We start from the raw sequence: 20114 nt of genomic DNA on the forward strand, positions 1-20114 counted from the left end.
GTTGCATAGAGAGGTTTTGTCGTTTTTAGTTTGTGTAAATGTTCTCACTGTGAAATTACAGTTTTTTTTTTTTACTGTTTTTCCGTTCTTTACTCTTGTGTCTTTCTTGTTTTTCCACACAGGGCGCTCAGGGGCAGAGGGGAAATCCAGGCACTTCTGGGCCAAAGGGGAGGAGGGTAAGAGTTGTCTTTACCTTTGAGACATTAGTTGTAGTAGTCTCTTGTATGTTACGTATGTGAGCCTACTTCAACTCAATAGTGACCATGAAAACACTTAGTTGTCTGCTTTGCATCATAGCTCCATTCCCGTAAATCAGAGGTTTAAGCAATTAAAAGACATGTGTTTGTCCTTCCACTTGGCCCTAGCTTCTTTATAGGTGCATTTACAACTGTTTCATGAGTTCCATGAATCTCATGTTGGAAGACATTATGGTAATCTCAAGTGTATGGGGTGTTGTAATACTGGTGAGACACCGTGTGGCTGAGAGGAGAATGACATCTTCAGCTCAGGAGCCAAAGATAGATGTATGATTGTAATTTTGGTCAGGGGTCTTGGAGCTTTTACAGAATTTCAACCTAAATAAGCAGTAGCAGAAACTGAGGTGTTTGCAGAGTATACAGTGTACAAGATCAGAACAAAGAAAAATATATTTCATTTTGACTTGTGACTATATGAGTTTGTGTCCTAGGAAGAATAAATCTTAAAAATGTATTGCAATAACGGTATAACTAACTAAAATAATAATAAAAAATACCATCCGCAGCACAAACACTATAGGTTAATTAGTTTTTGCTGTACTTTCGGAGATGCAAATACTCAATTCAAATTTTTATTCAATGTTGACAACCATTTAATAACACAAAATAATGTTAATCACTGTAACAGTACTGCATTCAAATATCATCAAATATACTGCAGTTGCTGAACAGTGGCCAAAAACACAGGTCAAGAAGCAATGTACCTACAGTTTAAATAATTATTTTCAGGGCATTCACATTTTGATGAACTGGTATCTTCTTAAAAAATATTTTGTGCCAAGACTGTGAACATGACTGTTGACACGTTTATTTTCCTATTGAGGGTTATGTCGACTGCATGTTAGCCATGTATTATTAATGATAGTCAAAGGTTTTGTACTGTTTTGGAGGTGTCTCCTTGTCAGTGTTCGGGTACTCATGTGATAGGATAGAGCTCTAAGGTTGGCACTGTCTGTCAGTTTCTCTTTTGCCCACTTTGGTCTGATTGCTTGCAGGCAGCAGCACATCCCGGGAGGTCCTCTTTGCTAGAGTTTTGCCTTTAATTTCCTTTATATCTTTCCTAAATTGAAGGTTTGCTTGTGCTTCACTTCACTGCCAGACTGCCTAAAAGTGACATGGCTAAAGCTTTCTAGTTTAGTGTGCGTTCATTTCAGTTAATGGGAGAAATGGCAGAGAAACACTAATAAGCCAATTGAGCACAAACACTCTACTTCTTACACTTCATAACTCATCCCATATTTCAGTTCCTTTTATCTTCTGTTAATCTATTTTCCGCCATTTGAACATTCTGCCAAGTAAAACATATGGTAGCACTTAACATGCCACGGCTTGTGTTGTATACCGCAATCCCATAAACATGTCTGTTTGTGGTTGCATTTCCTGTCTTGCTGAGGTACCAAGATCAAAGAAAAATGTGAAAGGTAATCATTTGAACCAAAGTCACATATTCCCCTGCTAGCTGATGTTTTTAATAGAGAAAGTATAAACAAACACATCCTTTCTCAACAGTGAGGTTTCTCAAGAAGAGATTTACCTTATTATGCAACAAAAAGGAAATGCTACACTGCTTATTATCCATTCTTAAAATTTTACTTTCTGAACTCTAAATAAGTCATATCCTGGAATCGGAATTATGTGTTGTGCACATGATCTAGTTAGCACACACTTGCACTACTTCTAAAGCGAGTTGTTCTCTAGGGAAAACAGGTAGTGCTCTGAACGTTGCTTCCATCATATCTGATCTATTATCTATGATCTCACAGTGAAATAATCCTCACCTGCTCCACAAATGTTCCTGTAGACAAACTTTTGGCCAATAATATGCGTTATTTCTTGTAGATAAGAAGTTGTCATGGCTTCCTTAAATCAATTATACATTTCGAACAATTTATTCTATATGTTTATTGTTAAAATGACATTGCAACACACAAACAATAACCAGAAACTGTTTTTTTATGATGATGATTCCTTTCATTTAGTTAACTCTAAATAGTCAAGACTGACAAGGACAAAGTTATAGTAGCATTGGCCACCTCAAAAACTCATCAGAAATATTTGCCCCTATGCCCTTTAATCCAAGATTAGAGATAAAGATGGACGAAAGGAAGAACATCGAGAGAGAAAAATAAAATCGAGTTTGTCTGGGTGTTTTAAGAGAGCAGAGTCTGACTGAATGCCAGAGGCTCCGGGAAAATAAGAGCAGATAGAGAGCCATCAAAGGATAGAGAAGATGCAAAGACAGATACACTGAAACTGGAAAAGTCGTGAAAGAGTGGATAAGAGACAAAACGGGAGGCTCTTGGCCTGTATTTACAGATCTGTATCTGTCACCATACCTGTGTGGTGGTGTTACAATCCTGTGAGACCCCTGGAATGTTTGTGGGAGTGTTAGGCTGTGGCATCAGGCCAGAAACCCCCCCCACCAAGTAGACAAAGAATGCAGACTAATTACTTGTTGTTGGTGGTGTTATTTCAGCTGTACATATTTCAGCTTGTTTATGATACTTTGATGCTAAATGTGTTCATGTACTACTCATTCTTTGTTGAGTGATGTTCAAAGGTGTGTCTCATGTTCGTGTCGCATAGGGGCCACGGGGTCCTGATGGCCCACTGGGAGAACCAGGCCCTGAAGGCACCAAGGTAAACATGCACACTACCCTGTTGAAAACATTACCATGTGCATGTGAAGATGGGATCTAGATAGTACTTTTGCATGAAATATGTCCTTCCTCCTGTATATTAGCCAGTATTAGAACTGGAATTATCCACCCAACACTGCTTTTATGAATTGTTTATTTCATTAGTCCCTCTGAATTTTTTTCCTGAAAACCCCTTTCCAAAATGTGTCATTTTTTTCTTTGCAGGGTGAAAGGGGTGACACTGGACAAAAAGGAGAGGCAGGATTCATAGTAAGTAGTCTCTCAATTAATATATCTTTTAACCCCAGTAAGAAAGGTCAGTATCAAACCCCACAAATTCATTTATACACATTACCCCTGGTTAGTTTTTCACAACACAAACAGATTTATACTTAATTTGTAAGGCAGGGGAATTAAACATTCAATTTAAATAAACTCAACCACATGTTCAGTTCAATTTTCCAATGTTATATTAGAGCGAAGATAAGCAGAAGAGATCCATTCCATGTGCTTGAGTTCTTTTTCTGAAGGAAAAAAGAACAAAAACACTCCACAGTGAGATTTCGCAGTTGTAGTTAAATGCATCTTTTTGTACAACAAAAAATTCTGAATTTGGATTTATAGGTTATCCAACCAGAAAAAAAACAAAGCATGCATTCCCAACCACAAACAAAAAAACAAATAAAACACAACCCCCCTAAGCTTTTCTCAAGAAGAAAATTATTTTTTTTAAAAGGACAAAATAGTCACATAACTGGGCTGAACTTCCTGAAAGCGGTCAGCGACCAGTCATATAACTGGTTGACTGTACTGGTAGGTGTATGGAGGCGAGTGGAAAAAAGCTATGCTATAATATTCCTTATTATTTACAAAAAACATAATTTGGGCAATCCCTACATCATACTACGAAGTTTATAATCAAAGCACAAAAAATACTTGTAAGATACTTGCGAATGGTTATCATGCTGTAAATGTTTTACATCGAACACATTTCTGGATGAAGACGTCAAGCTCTTAAGAAATGCGAAGGCACTTTTATTTGTTCCCTTCATCCAAAGCCAAGAATAATTATCAAATTATAATAAAAGGCATCATCCTGAAGCATTTAGGTTAAAACGCAAATCTCTTTTGAAGATGCACATTCACCTCCTCTAGTATAATCCCTGGGCCTCTATAAAAGCTTTAATCAGTTTTCATTTGCAGAGTGCGCCTTTGTCTTCTCATCTCAGTATCAGGTTATACCCAAATGCAGTTAATATGTACCACTGCCTGCTTGTAGTGAGGAAACCTTAGCAAAGTGTGCTGAGCAGCATGAATGTTAACTTTGTGTCAGAGCTATAACATTTATGAACATTTGTTTGAGTGTTTTTGTTGTGCTGAATCATTCAAATACTGCAAGTGTTACCGGCGCCAGACCTAGGGGTAATCTGGACAGGCAGCACAGGTTACACAGGCGAGGGAGCACTGTTTAGCCACTGTGGATTAATAGAAAGATGACCAAAGTTAGCGTCTTGCTCAAGCCAGAGCTCGTTTATTTCTGACTACAATCACATACCGTCTCAGTCACATTATTTCTTGCTCAATCTTCCTGCTTAAAGTGCATGTTACACAAATGCTAAACATTTCACAAATAAACAACAATTGACATAACCAAACTGACAATATACAATACATAAAGCATTCTACCTTAAAATAAGTACACATGACATCAAAATAATTTAACATATTCCACATAATCACAATCGACTTAACTCAAAATAACACGTAACAAAATAATATAACTCAAAACACACACTCACTTTACCCTGATTCCTCCGATACAGTCACGGACATATTAACACATTACATTTCTGCTAACATTAATTGTAACACTAACATAAAATACACGTACATTTTTCTACACATTTCTTAAACGTCACACTCTCTCCTACACTTGCACACTAGTTTGAATATGGTATCCTTCCCCTGGCAATTTACTCACTACTGGCTGGCTAAAACTCTTAACAACGTCTACAACACATTTTTGACTGTTACAGAATGTTAATGTTAGTTACTCACACTTACAAAACTACTGTGAGAGACTGAAGTTCATGAAAAAAACCTACTTAACATGACGACGCTTGAAATCATCTTACAACACTACAGAACCTTTTATACTGCATTCACATTACATACTAATCGAAGAAGCTAAACATAGAAAAACAAGTTTTACTGTACCTGTGGATTAATAGAGAGATGACCAAAATTAGCATCTTGCTCAAGCCAGAGCTCGTTTATTTCTGAGCTGCGCATGAGCGGAGCTTGTAGCTGCAGCCTCCGTACTTGATCCACAGCAGTACCAGAGCACCATCTACTGCCGAGTAAGTGCATTACCTTTATGTTGTGACTTAGTGTATTAGGAAAGATAAATTATAACAAAAAAAAATAAATGGGGGGTGTCTGTTTACATAAAACTAAACATGTAGCATTTCCAACCTACTACTACACTCACTTATCCCTCTAGTTTAGTTGCATCAGTTGGATTTTGTATTAATCTAAGAGAAATTCTCTTAAACTTAAAATATGAAGTATCTAACAAGGAAGCTCCCTTTGATGACCTGCAGGAAGATGAGTGTGTTGCCAGTATTTTTCTCAAAATCAATTGATATCAGTAGGGTTGATTGAAACTGCATGTTAATCATTAAAATACGCATTTCTGTTTTGAAGGGCAAGCCTGGCATTCCAGGAGAGAGAGGCACTCCTGGGAAGCATGTAAGTAATTTTTAAAGTTGTTGGTTTACTCTATTTTCCCTCTTCACTTTAGCAATAAGCAGTGCTATGGCTACAGAAACACAACACAGACTTGTAAAACATGCCCACATCCTCTTTTCACCTGTAGTATATATATATAATTATCACTTGTGCGAGTGTGCACCAATAAAGTCACCCAAGTAGAAGTTGTCATAGTTAAAAGAAGTAGCTAAGCAGTTCTTCCTGGCTCATAATCAAAACATCCGTCCATGTATTCCCTTTATTCATCTGTGTGTGGGTGCAAGGTTTTCGTTCAGCATACAGTGCTAACATCAGTTTTGATGAATGAGTAATTCTTTTTGTTTGATTTTAACACTGTTGTTCATAATGCTTTGAGATTAGATTAGCCATTAATTTGGAACAATGGTTGTATTTTAATCACAGCTTTATCTTATGTCCAGTTGTGAAGAATATGTACTTTGATGTTTTTTGAAATACATTTAGATTAGACTTCCACTGATGCTGGATGTTTGAGTCCGATACCACTCATTAGTATGGGTGTAAAAACGTTTAGGAAAAAATGACCTTTTTACAACTATCATTTAAACCTAGTCATTAAAGAAATGTGACCAAGATATGTATGTGGATATGGAGCAGGAACATTGTTCATTTGAAAAATAAACTATGTCAGTGCTCTCTGGTGGACAAAAAATGTAATGGCAAAACAGTTTCTAAATCTTTGGCATTTCTGTATTACAGTTTCTTGTTACTTATCCACTGACATGTGTGCTGATACCATTCAATCAAGCTTATAATGGTGGATGATATCAGCCAGCTGATTTGTTGGTGAGGTTTCACTTTGGATGAGACGTTAACAAACCCTTGGGAGTCTTTTCAGCAGCTAATGTAGGACACACATACAAAGAAAACAACTAGCAGTTACTACAATGCCTTGTTTTAGTAACACATAATACACACACTTTTGGCAGCTCAGAGAACCATTTTGCCAGCAAAGGCTTGGTTTTTCTGTCTCAAGAAAATGATGGATGGTAGTTTTGATATTATTTTGAACTGTGACAGGATAAAATCTACCATCTGTGGAGAGACATGCAAATAAAAAGAAATTCAAAGCAAATCCGTATGGGTTGTGATGATCATTAAATTCACAGTATGTTTCTTATAGTGGAGTTTCATTCATCCCTTCATAGCACGACTTAAAAGGGATGATCAACAGTCCGAGAAAAGCTCTATCACCTGCATGTTTAAGCTGTGTTGGACTCAGTTGTTCGGCTTGTTTTGTTTTCCACTGACAAGTTAGATGTTTTTCAATTTCTCTAATCATATATTGACTTAAAATTTGAGAGGCTTGTTTGTAATAACTTGTAACAGACACACAAATGCAGGCCTGTGTTGTCACTTTCAGATAGCCATGTGCACACCCACACGCATAGATTTGTGGACATAACAAGAGACACATACTTGGGACTAGTTATGACATGTCCTTCTGAGTCTTTTGCAGTGGATAAAGTTTCAATAACTTTCAACCATTGTGTGTTTTTCGAACTCCACTTCAGAGTGAAAAGTTACTACTTACAGTAACTGTAGCTTTGACCCACTGTCTCTTGTAGAAACCCTATTAATGAGATAAACTCATCAGCCAACTATCATCAACCTCTGCTTTGACTTACCCACTGTATGTTTAGCTGTGGGGGGGGGGTGTCAGGATTTATTTTGTCCATCTCTGGACTCATAGTGCCATCTTGTGTATGACAAAAATTTTTATCAAAATCTATCATGAATAATTCCTCGCCATTTCTATGTTCTATGATTAAGAATCAGTAAGTCATTGTGTCCCAAAATGATGTTGCTATCTGTGATGTCAGAGCCCATTAAGCTCAGTGCTGAATGTAGTTTTGTAGTTAATGTCAGTGATTGTGGTTATTGTCACAAAGCATTGTATTATACTATAGTTTCCATAAACGTAATTGGTTCACTAACATTTTATAAAAATCACTTTTTCTACATTTATTTATGTTGACTGTATATTTGTATGTATGTATTTGTATGTCTACGTGTAGCACCTTATCACCACAGCAAATTCCTCGTATGTGTAAAACACTACTTGTCAGTAAAGCTCCTTCTGATTCTGATATCTGATTTAATCAATCACTTTTTATACTTTAATTACTTTTGCTGGCCAATATTTTAGAATGTTCTTTATGTGTTTGCTTTGTTTTTTTTACTTTCTGTACTAAATGTGCTTTATAAATAAAATGATTATTATTATTATTTGGGCTGTGAAAATAATGTTTTATTTTGCCTTTTTTTCAATTGATTCAGCTTCACTGTTTAAAGATATTTTGAATACTTAATTTTGAAACTGTATTTTTTTCTTTTGAGTCATAGCTACTCAGTAAAAAGGCAAATTATTTAAAACATTATAAAGTGTTTTGTAATATGTAAACTTAAATTTATTATACAGCTAATGGTCCACGCTACTGAATTCATCTCTGTCTTGTCAAACTTTTGCAAATAATAGTGCTTGGAACCACCAGCTGTCTCTTACACACGCTAAAGTAATGTCGTTCTTTGTCAATGATTGATTAAACACTGTTTCAAAAGGGTGACTTGTCTAAACTTGGCAGCTCAATGTTTGGATTACAACAAAAGGATCTGAAATTGTAGGAAAGCCAATCGTATTTCATCAAAGACTGAGTCATGTTTGTGGGTGATGGTGATAACAATGATAAGAGCGCCGTGGTCAAAGCAAAGTTTTCTCATGCTTGTTTCTGTAATTACACAAATGACTGGAGCTACAATGAAGTTCATGACTGTGTGTGTTTTTCCAGGGTAAACCAGGTATTCCGGGCAGCAGCGGGGAGAGGGGACCCCACGGTGAACCAGTAAGTATGCTTTCCCTGTTGCATTGATGTGGTTGTTTCAGGAAACTGCAAACAGAACGCACATTGTGAAATCTATAATGACTGTGGGAGAAAATATCCATAGAATCATTATTGCTCACAAACGTTTCCTGAGAAAGAAGCTGTCAGGGCTGGGGGGGGGGTATTTAGATTTGCCTTTATTGCTTTCTCTCTGCGCATTCTTCACACCTTAAAGCTCCTTACCTTGTGCTTCTTGGATTAGTCTCCAAGTTCTTGATTTTCCTGGAAATCTGCCAACCCCTCAGGGACATCAAGAATGTCAAACAATCAGATACCAATATTTTTTAGTATGAGAGGTTTCAGGGATGCCAGAGGCATGGTTTGTGTTATGGGTCTCATCTTGCCTTTGGCTGGTCTTCACTTTTCAGGTAGTCTCAGCTCAACTTTAACATTCAACTGTATGTGTTTGTTTTTGTGTTTTGTTATTCAGGTGTTTTATTTCCTGATTTACTGTACCCAGTAAATCCAATTATGAGATTATGTATCATTAAACTGAAAGAATCCTTATGATGCTTATTTGTCTTGCAGGGACCCAAAGGACCTCCTGGAGAGGCTGGACCTGATGGAGAACAAGGGCCTGAAGTACTTTTAATTCAATATTCGTAACTATTTATCAAGTCATCATTAAATGATTTGGATTCATACAGTAGTTGATATTCCTGTCCAGCTCATATTAGACATGACTCATTCCCTTTGTTTCTCTGTCCTATTTTTGTAGGGTGGGCCTGGTGCAGAGGGGGAACCAGGTGCCATCGGAGAGCCGGGGTTAAAGGTCAGTACAACCTTGCCATGTTTTTTTGCAACCACCCCAAAACATTAGTCATTTCAGTCCGTGCCACCCTCCAGCAATGTGGAAAGCAATAAATTTACATCAATTTGTACCTGACAAAACTATAGCCTTGGGTGAAGCAACAGCTCATTGTCAAGTCTAACAGTGTATAGAAGTGGAGGAGTGTGCATGCACACACACTGTATATGTGTGTATTGATCTCCAGACAACCCTGTGTTGTGTTTTGTGTCCCTGCAGGGTGATGTTGGGCCTCCAGGAGCTGAAGGGGAGGAGGGACAGGAGGGAATGAGGGTGAGTGACTACAAATAATTCACTAATCCTTTCCTTCTTTGTGTATGGGTAAATCTAACCCAGTTTACTCTATTGGACCAAAGAAATCTAAGCTTATGTCTCCTCCATACAAATGTTCCAAAGACAGGGTCGTTTTGTATTTAGTCACTGAAATTGTGATTACAGTTTTTCAAATTAATTAATTAATGTTGTCTATATTATTTAGGATAAGAAAGAACGTTACTGTTATTACTGTGCATCATCATTTCTTCTGTTTTATGACACACATGTTTAGATGGTTATGTGGTTCCTTTTATTTACATAACAAATAAATTGTCTCCACAAATGTGACATGTTAAACCAGATCTCAGCAAAATTAATAAATCAGCAATAATTCTTCAGGATTCATCTCTTCATTACATACATTACGTCTTGTTTTTGTCCCTGAAAATCTTGCTCTACCCCTTCTAATAATCTCTTGACCAAAAGAAAATGAATACAGTTAATACATTTTATTTCTTTCATAGAACTTAAAGAGGTGGTATTATGCTTTTTGGCTTTTTCACTCTCCTTTATGGAGTTATATATCTTTTTTGTGCATGTAATAGGTTTGCAAAGTGAAAAAGCCCTGTCCAAAGGGAGTTCCCATCTCCCACAGAAAACTCTGCTCTGAACTGCCTGAAAACAGCTTGTTTCTAGTCTAGCAGCTTCCCTTTCATCCCTGTGTCTTCACAAATTCTTGTACAACCCCTAAATAATATTTTGAACCTGAAAATGAGTCACCTCTTTAAAGAGTAACTTAACACCTGCTTAGAATCTTGTTTTTGCTGACCTTCAGTGGTAAACCTTCTCACCTCAATGCAGTTTTGTACAGGTGTTCTTCAGGACACAGTAACGTCACTGTTCAGTGTGGTTACAGGTGCAACACAGCACGCTTTTCACCACACCCCCATTGATGCTAGCTGCAGTCAGCCTTAAAACTTGAAACCAGAGAGGGCAGTAAAAGACTGCTTTTCAGTTACTCCTTAACTCTTACATGATCTCTCTTTATGACTTTGACAGCTGAACATTGATGTTGTAGGAAATGAAGCATGCACTTGATGATTTAGAACTAAGGACTACTACATTGGTAGAAAAAAGTCCTAATAAAGCACAAGTTACCAAGACATTGTTTCTGGATTGACATGTTGTTATTAAGGTTTTAAATGAAATGTTTCAGTTTTGTAAGCACATCAAAACTAAATACCTTTTACATACACGCTAGCGGTGTGGACGCTGATTTATCACAGAGAGAGTAAAGATTTCACAGTTGTCACACAGCTGGTTTTGAGAAGGGACAATAATGTTATTGTGTTTATTTGTCACTGTTTATGACAGTAAAGAGCTTTTGTTGTAAATGGTGACTTGTTTGTAGGGTCCTCCTGGTCCACCTGGTGAAGATGGCCCTCAAGGAAAAGATGGAGCTAAGGTACAAACATTGCAAGGCCTTGTTTTAGTTAACTTGACTTTACCCCTTTTCAACATCGAGCAAATAACCTAAATGAATTAGGGATTTGTTTATGGCAGGGTTTTCTATGTGACAACAATAGTAGGGGGTTTTCACTACATTCTGCTTGCTTTAGTTCATTAAAGAGAATAGATTTTTATATATTTATAATTTATGAATAACAAAATTAAAGCTTTATTTTATTTTATAAAATTTATTCAGAAGAATTGGCACAGCTGCTGCCAATCTGCCAATCATGCCTCGGCTTAATGCTTTTTTGTGTTTGTTGAAATTCTCTACATCCTGGCGCCAATAAATCAAATGCTCTGACACAAAAATGAAAAATAGCCTGTATCTGTGGTTTTTGCAAGACTGTAATAACCAAAACCAATCATTTGATTGACTGGCCTACCTGCCTGTCTACCTGCCGGCCTGCCTACCTGAGTGCACTCTGCTTTCGATAAGTCTAGCTGTCTCATACTAGTTCTCGAATGTTGCTTACCCCAGCTTTAATTCAAATAAAATACTGAATATTACCACAATGCACTAAGTGCAACAGTCTACTCAATTTTACTTGAATGGATATAAAGTCAAGTAAAGGAAATGAAAATAAAGCCTTCTGTCAGTGTCTGAATACTACAGGTTGTCTGGCCTATTGGGCTCTCTCTGTTGGTAATATGAAACGTGCTATACTACAATATAACTGAACTGTCATACTCTCACTCAACAACTTTTTCTGTCTCACTGTCAGGGTGAGCCTGGTGATCATGGGCCAATCGGAGAGTCAGGGGAAAAAGGCATAGAAGGGGACCCTGGGCCCCCAGGACCACCTGGAGAGCCTGGGAAACAAGGCTTTCGTGTAAGTTTATTTTGTGTTTCCAAACTGCCAGATACATTTTTAATAACACACCCTTTAGGGCTGGGGCGATTCATCTACGTAATCGGCATCATCATTTACAGAAATAAGTCGATTTACATAATGCAGGTCGGCGCATCGCAGTGAAGTGCTGCACTCAGTCAAAGCAGGGATTCCCCCAATTGATATTTATTTTTAGATGAATGAATTGTTATATTAATTGAGTAATAAAAAAATCTATACAATAAATGATAAATTAATCGTCAGATTAATCCACAAAAAAAAATCAGTTAGGTGCAGCACCAACAACCTCCATTTAAATTGGAGGCAATTAACAGAAGTTGATGCCCACTCAGTAAACGCACACTTGACCTCAGTTTAAGTTAAAACTAAATCTAAATAAAATGTCAGGTAGATTCAGTTTGTTGCAGAATCGGTTCCTCTGTTTTTTCACTGTGGTTATTTATGTGAGAGCTGGCAAGAGACTGATGGGCATACTTTTCAGTCAAAAAGTCAAAAATAAATCACACCTTTAGAATTTTAAATACCTGCAACTGATGGAGCAGATTAGAGATTACTCTTAACCAAATAATGCCCTTGTAACCCAGTAGGGGTCAGCCTTCTCTTCATCAAATACTTTTTTTGCTACTGGGGCAGTAAGTGGTACTATGTCATAGATTGTGGATGTTTTGCACAGCATGATAGATGTCAGTCAAAGTCTCCCTTAGTGTAAGTGCTTGTTTTGATTTGAGCTACAGATCCAGATTTTGTCATGGGTCTTAAGGAGGTCTTAGGAAGGTCACCAGTGTCCGGAAGGAAGGAAGCTTCAGGGCCCACCTTCAAAGCTCTGTGAAAGCAGTATTGCCCAGTTTACAAATGTATGTTGACAAATATCGTAAACCTATAGACACTGTGGACTACCAGCTAATAACCTCTGCATAGAAAATTGCCCGCTGCTCATGTCGGAAAAAATGCAGCAGTATCAGGATCCACAGGTTGGTGTTTATAAGTCATCAGAGAGACACAGTGATGACAACAACAAGCAGCAAAGTGACTACTACATGATGTCTGTTAAAGTTACAAAACTGAAGAAATAATCAGATACCGTTTACTCTTGCTGTTATCAATGCCAATGATTATCAAATAGATTTTTTGTGTGTATGTGATAATCATTAATGAGTCTCCTGTCACAGGGGCCAGAAGGAAAACTAGGGCCCCCAGGGAACAGAGGACGGCCCGGAAAGAAGGTAAGGACCTCATTCATTACCACTTTTCCTGTACAGTATGTTTCCACGCAGTAACACAGCAGGAAGCAAGTGGGCACAGTCTAAGGCGTTCAAGTGGTTCCATACAACTACTGAGTCATCTTGTTTCAGCTGCCTGAACTATCATTTGGGTCAAATATAAAATTGTTGACTCAAGTTCCAAGGAAGAAAATGAGTAACTCCAACCAGTATTAAAGACAAATAGCCTTTAGAGCTACTATAGTTTTGTTTTGTTGCAGAAGGACAGTTTGACATGGATGTTTCCTCCTGTCAAAATTAAGCTGAATGCTGATTCCATACTGGCCTTTTGTCACTGTTGCTGTTTCTCTTTCCTCAATGACATTCTGTCTTTTTCCAGGGAGAGAGAGGTCCTCCAGGTCTTGCTGGTGAGACTGGCACACGAGGAGACATCGGGCAGCCAGGCGAGCCAGGGCTGAAAGGCACAAGGGGAACTCGAGGCACAACAGTTAGTTCCCATTCTTCCTGTCATTCCTCTCACTTAGTCCTGTCTCAGAATCAGACTGAAATTTTTGTTAAATTAAAGTTAAAATGAAATTTAGTCATACCTCTTTGTAGTAAAAAATAATGTCATCATGTTTTTTAAATGTACTGTTTGTAGTTTTTTTAATTATTATTAGAAGAAAGTAAAAAGGAGAACTAGAGACAAAGTAAACAATCCTGGATCCCACATGCCATGGGCAGACAGTGTGTTCAATGGTATTGAAAAGTATGGACCACACCAGCATGTAACCAGACCGAAGTGACATTTGCAGGCATGTTTACGTGCTGTTTGATGAGCTCAGCAGGTAATTGGCTATCTAACCTGCAAACTGAAGTTAGCAGTGCACTTTTGTTTTCTGGCTTGTTCAACAGGCTAAGGTGCAGGACAAGACTTGCATTCGTGTTTGTAAGTTAGATAGGAAGGAGACTTTGACAGGAAAGCTGAGTGTGTTGTTGTTCAAAGACATTATAATAAATATAATTGAACTGCACAGTAACAAATCACCCTTCTTGTCCAGTTAGGACGTTTCTAAATGTATACACACTTGTGTGTCAAAACCAACAAAAGCATCAAATTACCTCCTTTGTTCCAGGCCTGAGAGAAAGAAAAGATAGGAAAGAGCCAAGAGGAAGGCATCCATTATTTTCTTTTTTACTCAGAAAAGCAGCTCCCTTCTCTGTAGAACCACTAAGACCATGTTGTGATAGCTGTGGAGATTTATATCCCTGTCATGAAAAAAAAAACTGTTCCCAGATTCAGTTTGTATGTATGGTGGTTTGAGGCCAAGATTATATTTAGCTGAACCAGAATAAGAAAAAAGCAAAACAGCACTAGGACTGATTCACTGTGTTCTTTTGTTTGCATTTTCTGCATTGCTTCCAGGGTCAGCCTGGAGTCATGGGGATAGAAGGACAGCCAGGACTGGCAGGATACACAGTGAGTTTCTCCTATCTGTGGCTTTTTTAAGAACCATTTGCCAATGTACACATACATCCTGTGCAAAAAAACAGATGTACATTTTCAAAATCACATAAAAATTGTGTATGTTTTTGTTTAGAAAATGCTAGTTGAGTATAACCTGAGCGGTCTGCGTTTTGGCTCAGTTCATCCCACTATGCCTACATTCAGTGTGGGCCTATCTTACAAAGTAGGATTACTACGTTATTTAGATAACTTTGTGTAGATAAACCCGTTTTCCCTTAAAGGGCAACCGGCTCCCAGCAAAACACAGGCTCCACGTAAGGATACAAAACAACAATAAAGGTTTATGTGCTGAAGCCCATCAGACCAAACCGGTTCAGATGATGTCGAGTAAAAACAAAGTGAGCATTAGTAAAGCTGGAGAAACACAGAAAAAGTCACGTTAGCTCGCTGGCTAACGCCAAGCAGTTGCTAATGTTTTCCAGTGCAAAGTCATATCGCTTTCCACATTACTTCACTAACTAACGCGACCCGTGTAACTTTCCTGTGTACCCCTGGTATTATGTCAAAGTGTCAAAGCCTGCAAGAAATGATATAATGGTAAAAAGCAAATGTGGAGCGATTTGTTTACTATCCTATAGTGATGCAACCAGGAGCAGCCACTCTAACATAACGTTCAATTTAGATTTAATTGCCTTTTACCGATACTCAGGAACACAGCGTCACCACCTCTCAGTCGCTGTAACTAACATGACTCTCATAATATACAACCCAGAGGAAGAGCCATCCACTAACACTACAGTAACTTTACTTACTGCGGTCTAACTGTTATAAAGTGTGACACAATCTCGTTATAATATTCAGTCCAGCTCACTACCCGTTTTGTTATCATCCAATACATTTAGCTGTGCTGACATTGCTGAGCCTCCGGTGAAAGATACACAGATAGTAAAGTTAGTTACTGAAAGCAGCAGGCGAGCTGACGCTGAGTTAGTTCAACATCAAGCTGATAAAAATATTACTGTAACGTTTTTACCTGAGTTTCCACCATGTTGTGTGAAGCTGTCTCCTTGTCTCTCTATAGCTGCTCTCAGTCCTTTTTTTGGGAGTACTGTGCCAGTACCAGTACCTGGTAGCCTTGTGCTGTAAGCCTAGCAAACGCTGGAGACATCTTTCGGTTTTTTTGCTGGATGCTGGAGACATTACATATCGTCACTGCCATTCTTATATTTCTCATTACTCTTTACTGTTATTTATCCAATGAATGCAAAATACCATGTTGGGAACCTATACAAATACTATCATCAATACAAAAATTATTACCAGAGCCAAGACAAAAGGTGAAAATGAACATGGTGAAGTCTACAAGGCAACTCCACAGTACGTTCAACGCCAACATCAGTGGATTTAGGTTGCATAACTTGAACAGGGCACCTCAAGTTCATTTTCTCCCTTTTTGTGAGTGTCTGTGTGTGTGAAGACTCTCCGACTCATTTACACTTGACTTAGACTGCTGAGTGATTTCTAAGTCAGTGCCGAAAACCCAAATCCTTAAGTGACAGAATGGAAGTGTTTCTACAGAGAACTGTTAATATAAAACATCTCTGACTAATATGCTGTCAGCGTAACTCATGGTTGAAACATGCTGTAGCCAGTAGAATTATGATGACTTTGTTAAGCACAATAATCAGCTTTCTTTTTTTTAGGGTCACCCTGGCAAGCCTGGGCCCATTGGGCCACCAGGGCCCAAAGGTGAAAAGGTAATATAATACCTGATAGTGTCTGAAATAGAATTGATTCAGTATTTTGGGTTTTAGGTTTAATGTACTTCAGTGTACTGTGTGCAAAATCTTGTGTCTGTATGTGTGCACATGTCATTCTGTGTGTTTACTACATTCTAGGGTTATCCAGGCGAGGACAATAAGACCCCAGGACTGCCAGGGCCCTTAGGTGAACCAGTAGGTCTTGCTTTCCTTCAAACTCTCCTTTCTGATCTGTAACACTCCTTGCTCTGTTTAGTCCTAGCGGTTTAAATGCAGGATTGACTCTGGAAGTAAAAAATTATCCTGATCAACTCCTGATTTTAGCACCAAGAACACTCATGTTTTGTCCCACCACATTGACAATAATCTCAGTGTTTCTGTTCTTGAACATGTCATGCATATGGACCCCGATTATCAACCTTTGTGGCTCAGATCTTATTCTGTTCTGACAAGGGTTTTTACACTTCAGCTTAGCTTTGCTTGTGTTCCTTTTTTGGCCCAAAATAAGAATTGAGGTCTTATGACAACACTGTGACGAACAAAAATGTTAAAACTGAAACAGGCTTCATTACATTGCATTTATACAAAACATTTTTGTCATTTGGCTATTTTTCACCCCAAGTTACCCGAAGGATTCTGTGTATTAGAAGAAAAGAAAAGAAAGTAATTCTTACACTAATATCAAAAGAGGATCAGGATGTATCAAAGAGTGTTAGCAGCTTGGGAGAGCTTACAGTTATTCAGTAGCATGACTCTCATGCAGTTTGAGACACATTTTCCAGCACTGGACGTAACCACTGTGATAGGCCTACATGAACAATCGGGGAAGTTAATTTACATTACATTACTGGATGTCTACACAGGTATAGATAGGAACCTACATGAGTACTGGAATGTCAAGTTTGCACAGTATTGCAGTACATAGCATGAGCAATACAATGATAGCCTCAGTCTCGCTGTAGCCCTGTCCAAGATTGGCCGAAAGTAAGGTTACGCCTTTCCATTTGACTTTGGTTAAAATGGAGACTCATAGGTCACATCTAAAGAATATGTTTCATGTGTGTTGGCCTGAGAAGTGTCTCTGTCTTTAAGTAGCTGCCCAGCTCAATTGAAGCTTTGTGGGTATAAATGAATCCATGCATATACAGTATTCACGTTCATGTGTGCGCATTTGTGTCTACACAGGGGCCCCCTGGAGAACGAGGAGAGCGTGGAGAGCCAGGGGATGAAGGATATCAGGTAGACAAAACCATTAAATCAAAATCAGACATACGCACAGTCCCCACTCTGTGTGCTTATCTACTTGATTGTTGTTCATTCTCTTTTTGTGCGCCATTGAACACTGCTCTGTTCTGGTAAGGGCAGACCACACATGTTGAAGAGGATTACCGAATTCCCAGCAATATGGCTGGGGAATTTCTTACCTTTCAAGTCTAGGATTCTTTGCTCTCAAAAAGTATACACACACACACACTGACTGTGCAAGCAAGTTGGTATACTGGTTACTTTATTTTGGACAGTTAGTGTTTATATTAGACAGTAAAATTGATGTGGGTTGTAGCTAAAAAAGTGAACAGGCAAATACAAAAGAAAATTATTTTACTAATCATAACAAAACATCACAGCACACATATGGTATCATCACCTTCTTATGCTATATGTGTTTTCCCTAAGTAAAAAAAGTTAAAATGACCATAACTCAAGGATGCAGTAGTTCCAATCAAAAAATTAAAATTTTGCCAGACCTTCTCAAGACCTTGCTCAAATACCCCTAGTGTAGATTTCCCTACTTGTATGCTGGATGAAAGTAGAGGTACTTTACCTGCCTAGGACACATTTTTGTCATTAAGTACTGTATCTCATACTAACTGTTGTGTAACTGACTAAGTGCAGTCCTGGGAAGAATCACTGCAGATAATCTATGACCCATTTCCAGCTCCAGTCTAGGTTCATAGTCATAAAAACTATCATTTAGTTTGGCAGTTGTGTCATCATTCCCCAGACTTGTATTAAATACACTAATAGGTCACTCTTGGCTTTCATTGCAATTAATTTGAATAGGGGAAACTATAAATCGTGTGTAGCCAGCTGTCTTAATAGTATACATTTAAACTTAGCTTGGGAGCTGTTGTATATTGTTTCCAAGCTGTGGAGCCTGTAATTGAGCAGATTCCCTTATTATACATTGCAATGGGACTCATGACAATACACATAGCATGGCATTGGACATAAACATATCTGTACTGATAAATTTTAAGAATCAGAGAAAAACATAATTATATATTAAAATTGTGTTTCAGGGCCATATTGGTACCACTGGATCTCGTGGAGCTGTTGGACCTCAAGGCCCACCGGTAAGTCATTAAATGTCTATAGTACAGTAACTACAGAATATAATACTACTACAGCATTTACATATTTTTGGTACGTGCATTGAAATGACCATGCCAGTGGTTTTGTACACGTGGTGGATCACATTAACTATAAACAGTGATGTAAAAAGATTCTAAGTGTTGGAAAGAACATATCAACATACTGAAAATTGTGCTGAGAACCTTATCTGTAATGGGGCAAAATATGTGAAATATGTAAATGACACAAGAGCAGGAAATAGAGTAATTTATACCCAAAGGGTTTATCCCCTGAAGAGTGTGAAGGTGCTCTGAGTGGGATTCTTAGATGAGCTATCCTGTGCTAAGTGAACTCTGATTAAGAAGCAGTGAAGTAGATAAAGTGTAATTTCATTCTTTTTATTATGTAATTAGCCAAGTTTGTCATCCCCATTAATTTTTTCCTAAAAATGTAAATGGAGTATGGATTCATATAACATCTTAGAATTATGTTTTGCATGTGTGTTTTTTTCTTGCTTTGTTCAGGGATCACCTGGCTTCCCTGGAGAACCAGGTCCAAAAGGAGAGATAGGAGTTCCGGTGAGTCCATGCAAATCCCCTTAGCAGTCAAATCAAACAAAGATTTACGTTCTTCGTTTCACCTATGTATAAAGTTAAGAGTGTGATAAGTCATTAAACTTGGTCGCTTCCCTGGTAAGATGGACGGTTTCAGGACTAAATAGCAGTTTTACTGAAGAGCAATAAATCTGTTAACACAGCTTTGTTCAGCCACTGCAAGAAGGGTTGGGTTTGATTGGGCTGGCTTACAGTAAATTACACTTTGGATGAACATAAATCCCTCTGTTTGCTGCCAGAATGAAAGATCAACCACATATATCACAGCCACCCACCATTTGTTATTTTTCATCTGTTACCAGATGAGCATGCTGGTACAAAGATTTTGAGCTGTTTGTCTTTTGGGCCTGTCCTCTGTGGTTGATGATTTCATCTCAGCTGTGAGGGGAAACTAAATTCAGCTTACCTCCTAGTATCAGAAACCAGGTAGTAGAAATAGGTTTTCTGAACTGAACATTCTTAGATGTCAAGTTCTTTTGAGTCATCAACCTTGTCACTGGCCTTTTGATTACATAACTTATTTTCCCAGTGAAACAACTTTGTGCCTTCTTGATCAAGTTCCACGTAACCTTTTTAATAGTAAGTATTCACAGGTTTCCAGATACCACTGACTTTCTTCCACATGTGAAACAGCTTGTATGTTAGAGTGATTATATAACCAATTCAAATGTTTTCAGTCTGGCTTGGATTGAAACTGAGTTTGAGCAATGTTGTCATGCGCAAAAAA

At 38.1% G+C, this 20114-nt stretch overlaps 1 protein-coding gene and 1 long non-coding RNA gene across 2 annotated transcripts in view; one reads left to right on the plus strand and one right to left on the minus strand.

Moving 5' to 3' along the window:
* LOC119900379 (collagen alpha-1(XXIV) chain) overlaps nt 1-20114 on the plus strand; it is a 92348-nt gene that overhangs the window by 59062 nt on the left and 13172 nt on the right. The window contains exons 28-45 of the mRNA XM_038715258.1: nt 123-176; nt 2844-2897; nt 3122-3166; nt 5603-5647; nt 8476-8529; nt 9097-9150; nt 9287-9340; nt 9596-9649; nt 11043-11096; nt 11866-11973; nt 13164-13217; nt 13594-13701; nt 14620-14673; nt 16365-16418; nt 16560-16616; nt 17607-17660; nt 18722-18775; nt 19298-19351. Of these exons, the coding sequence (XP_038571186.1) occupies nt 123-176; nt 2844-2897; nt 3122-3166; nt 5603-5647; nt 8476-8529; nt 9097-9150; nt 9287-9340; nt 9596-9649; nt 11043-11096; nt 11866-11973; nt 13164-13217; nt 13594-13701; nt 14620-14673; nt 16365-16418; nt 16560-16616; nt 17607-17660; nt 18722-18775; nt 19298-19351 (1065 nt within the window). The remainder of the gene's footprint in view (nt 1-122; nt 177-2843; nt 2898-3121; nt 3167-5602; nt 5648-8475; nt 8530-9096; nt 9151-9286; nt 9341-9595; nt 9650-11042; nt 11097-11865; nt 11974-13163; nt 13218-13593; nt 13702-14619; nt 14674-16364; nt 16419-16559; nt 16617-17606; nt 17661-18721; nt 18776-19297; nt 19352-20114) is intronic.
* On the minus strand, nt 3034-4939 carry LOC119900380. The gene is made up of 2 exons (XR_005444046.1): nt 4302-4939; nt 3034-3420 (listed from the first exon to the last, which is right to left on the minus strand). It is a non-coding gene; the product is annotated as an uncharacterized LOC119900380 (long non-coding RNA).

Source organism: Micropterus salmoides, unplaced genomic scaffold (genome assembly GCF_014851395.1).
Source record: "Micropterus salmoides isolate LMB-PRFRI ecotype aquatic unplaced genomic scaffold, ASM1485139v1 Ms_hic_scaffold_13, whole genome shotgun sequence".
NCBI lineage: Eukaryota > Metazoa > Chordata > Actinopteri > Centrarchiformes > Centrarchidae > Micropterus > Micropterus salmoides.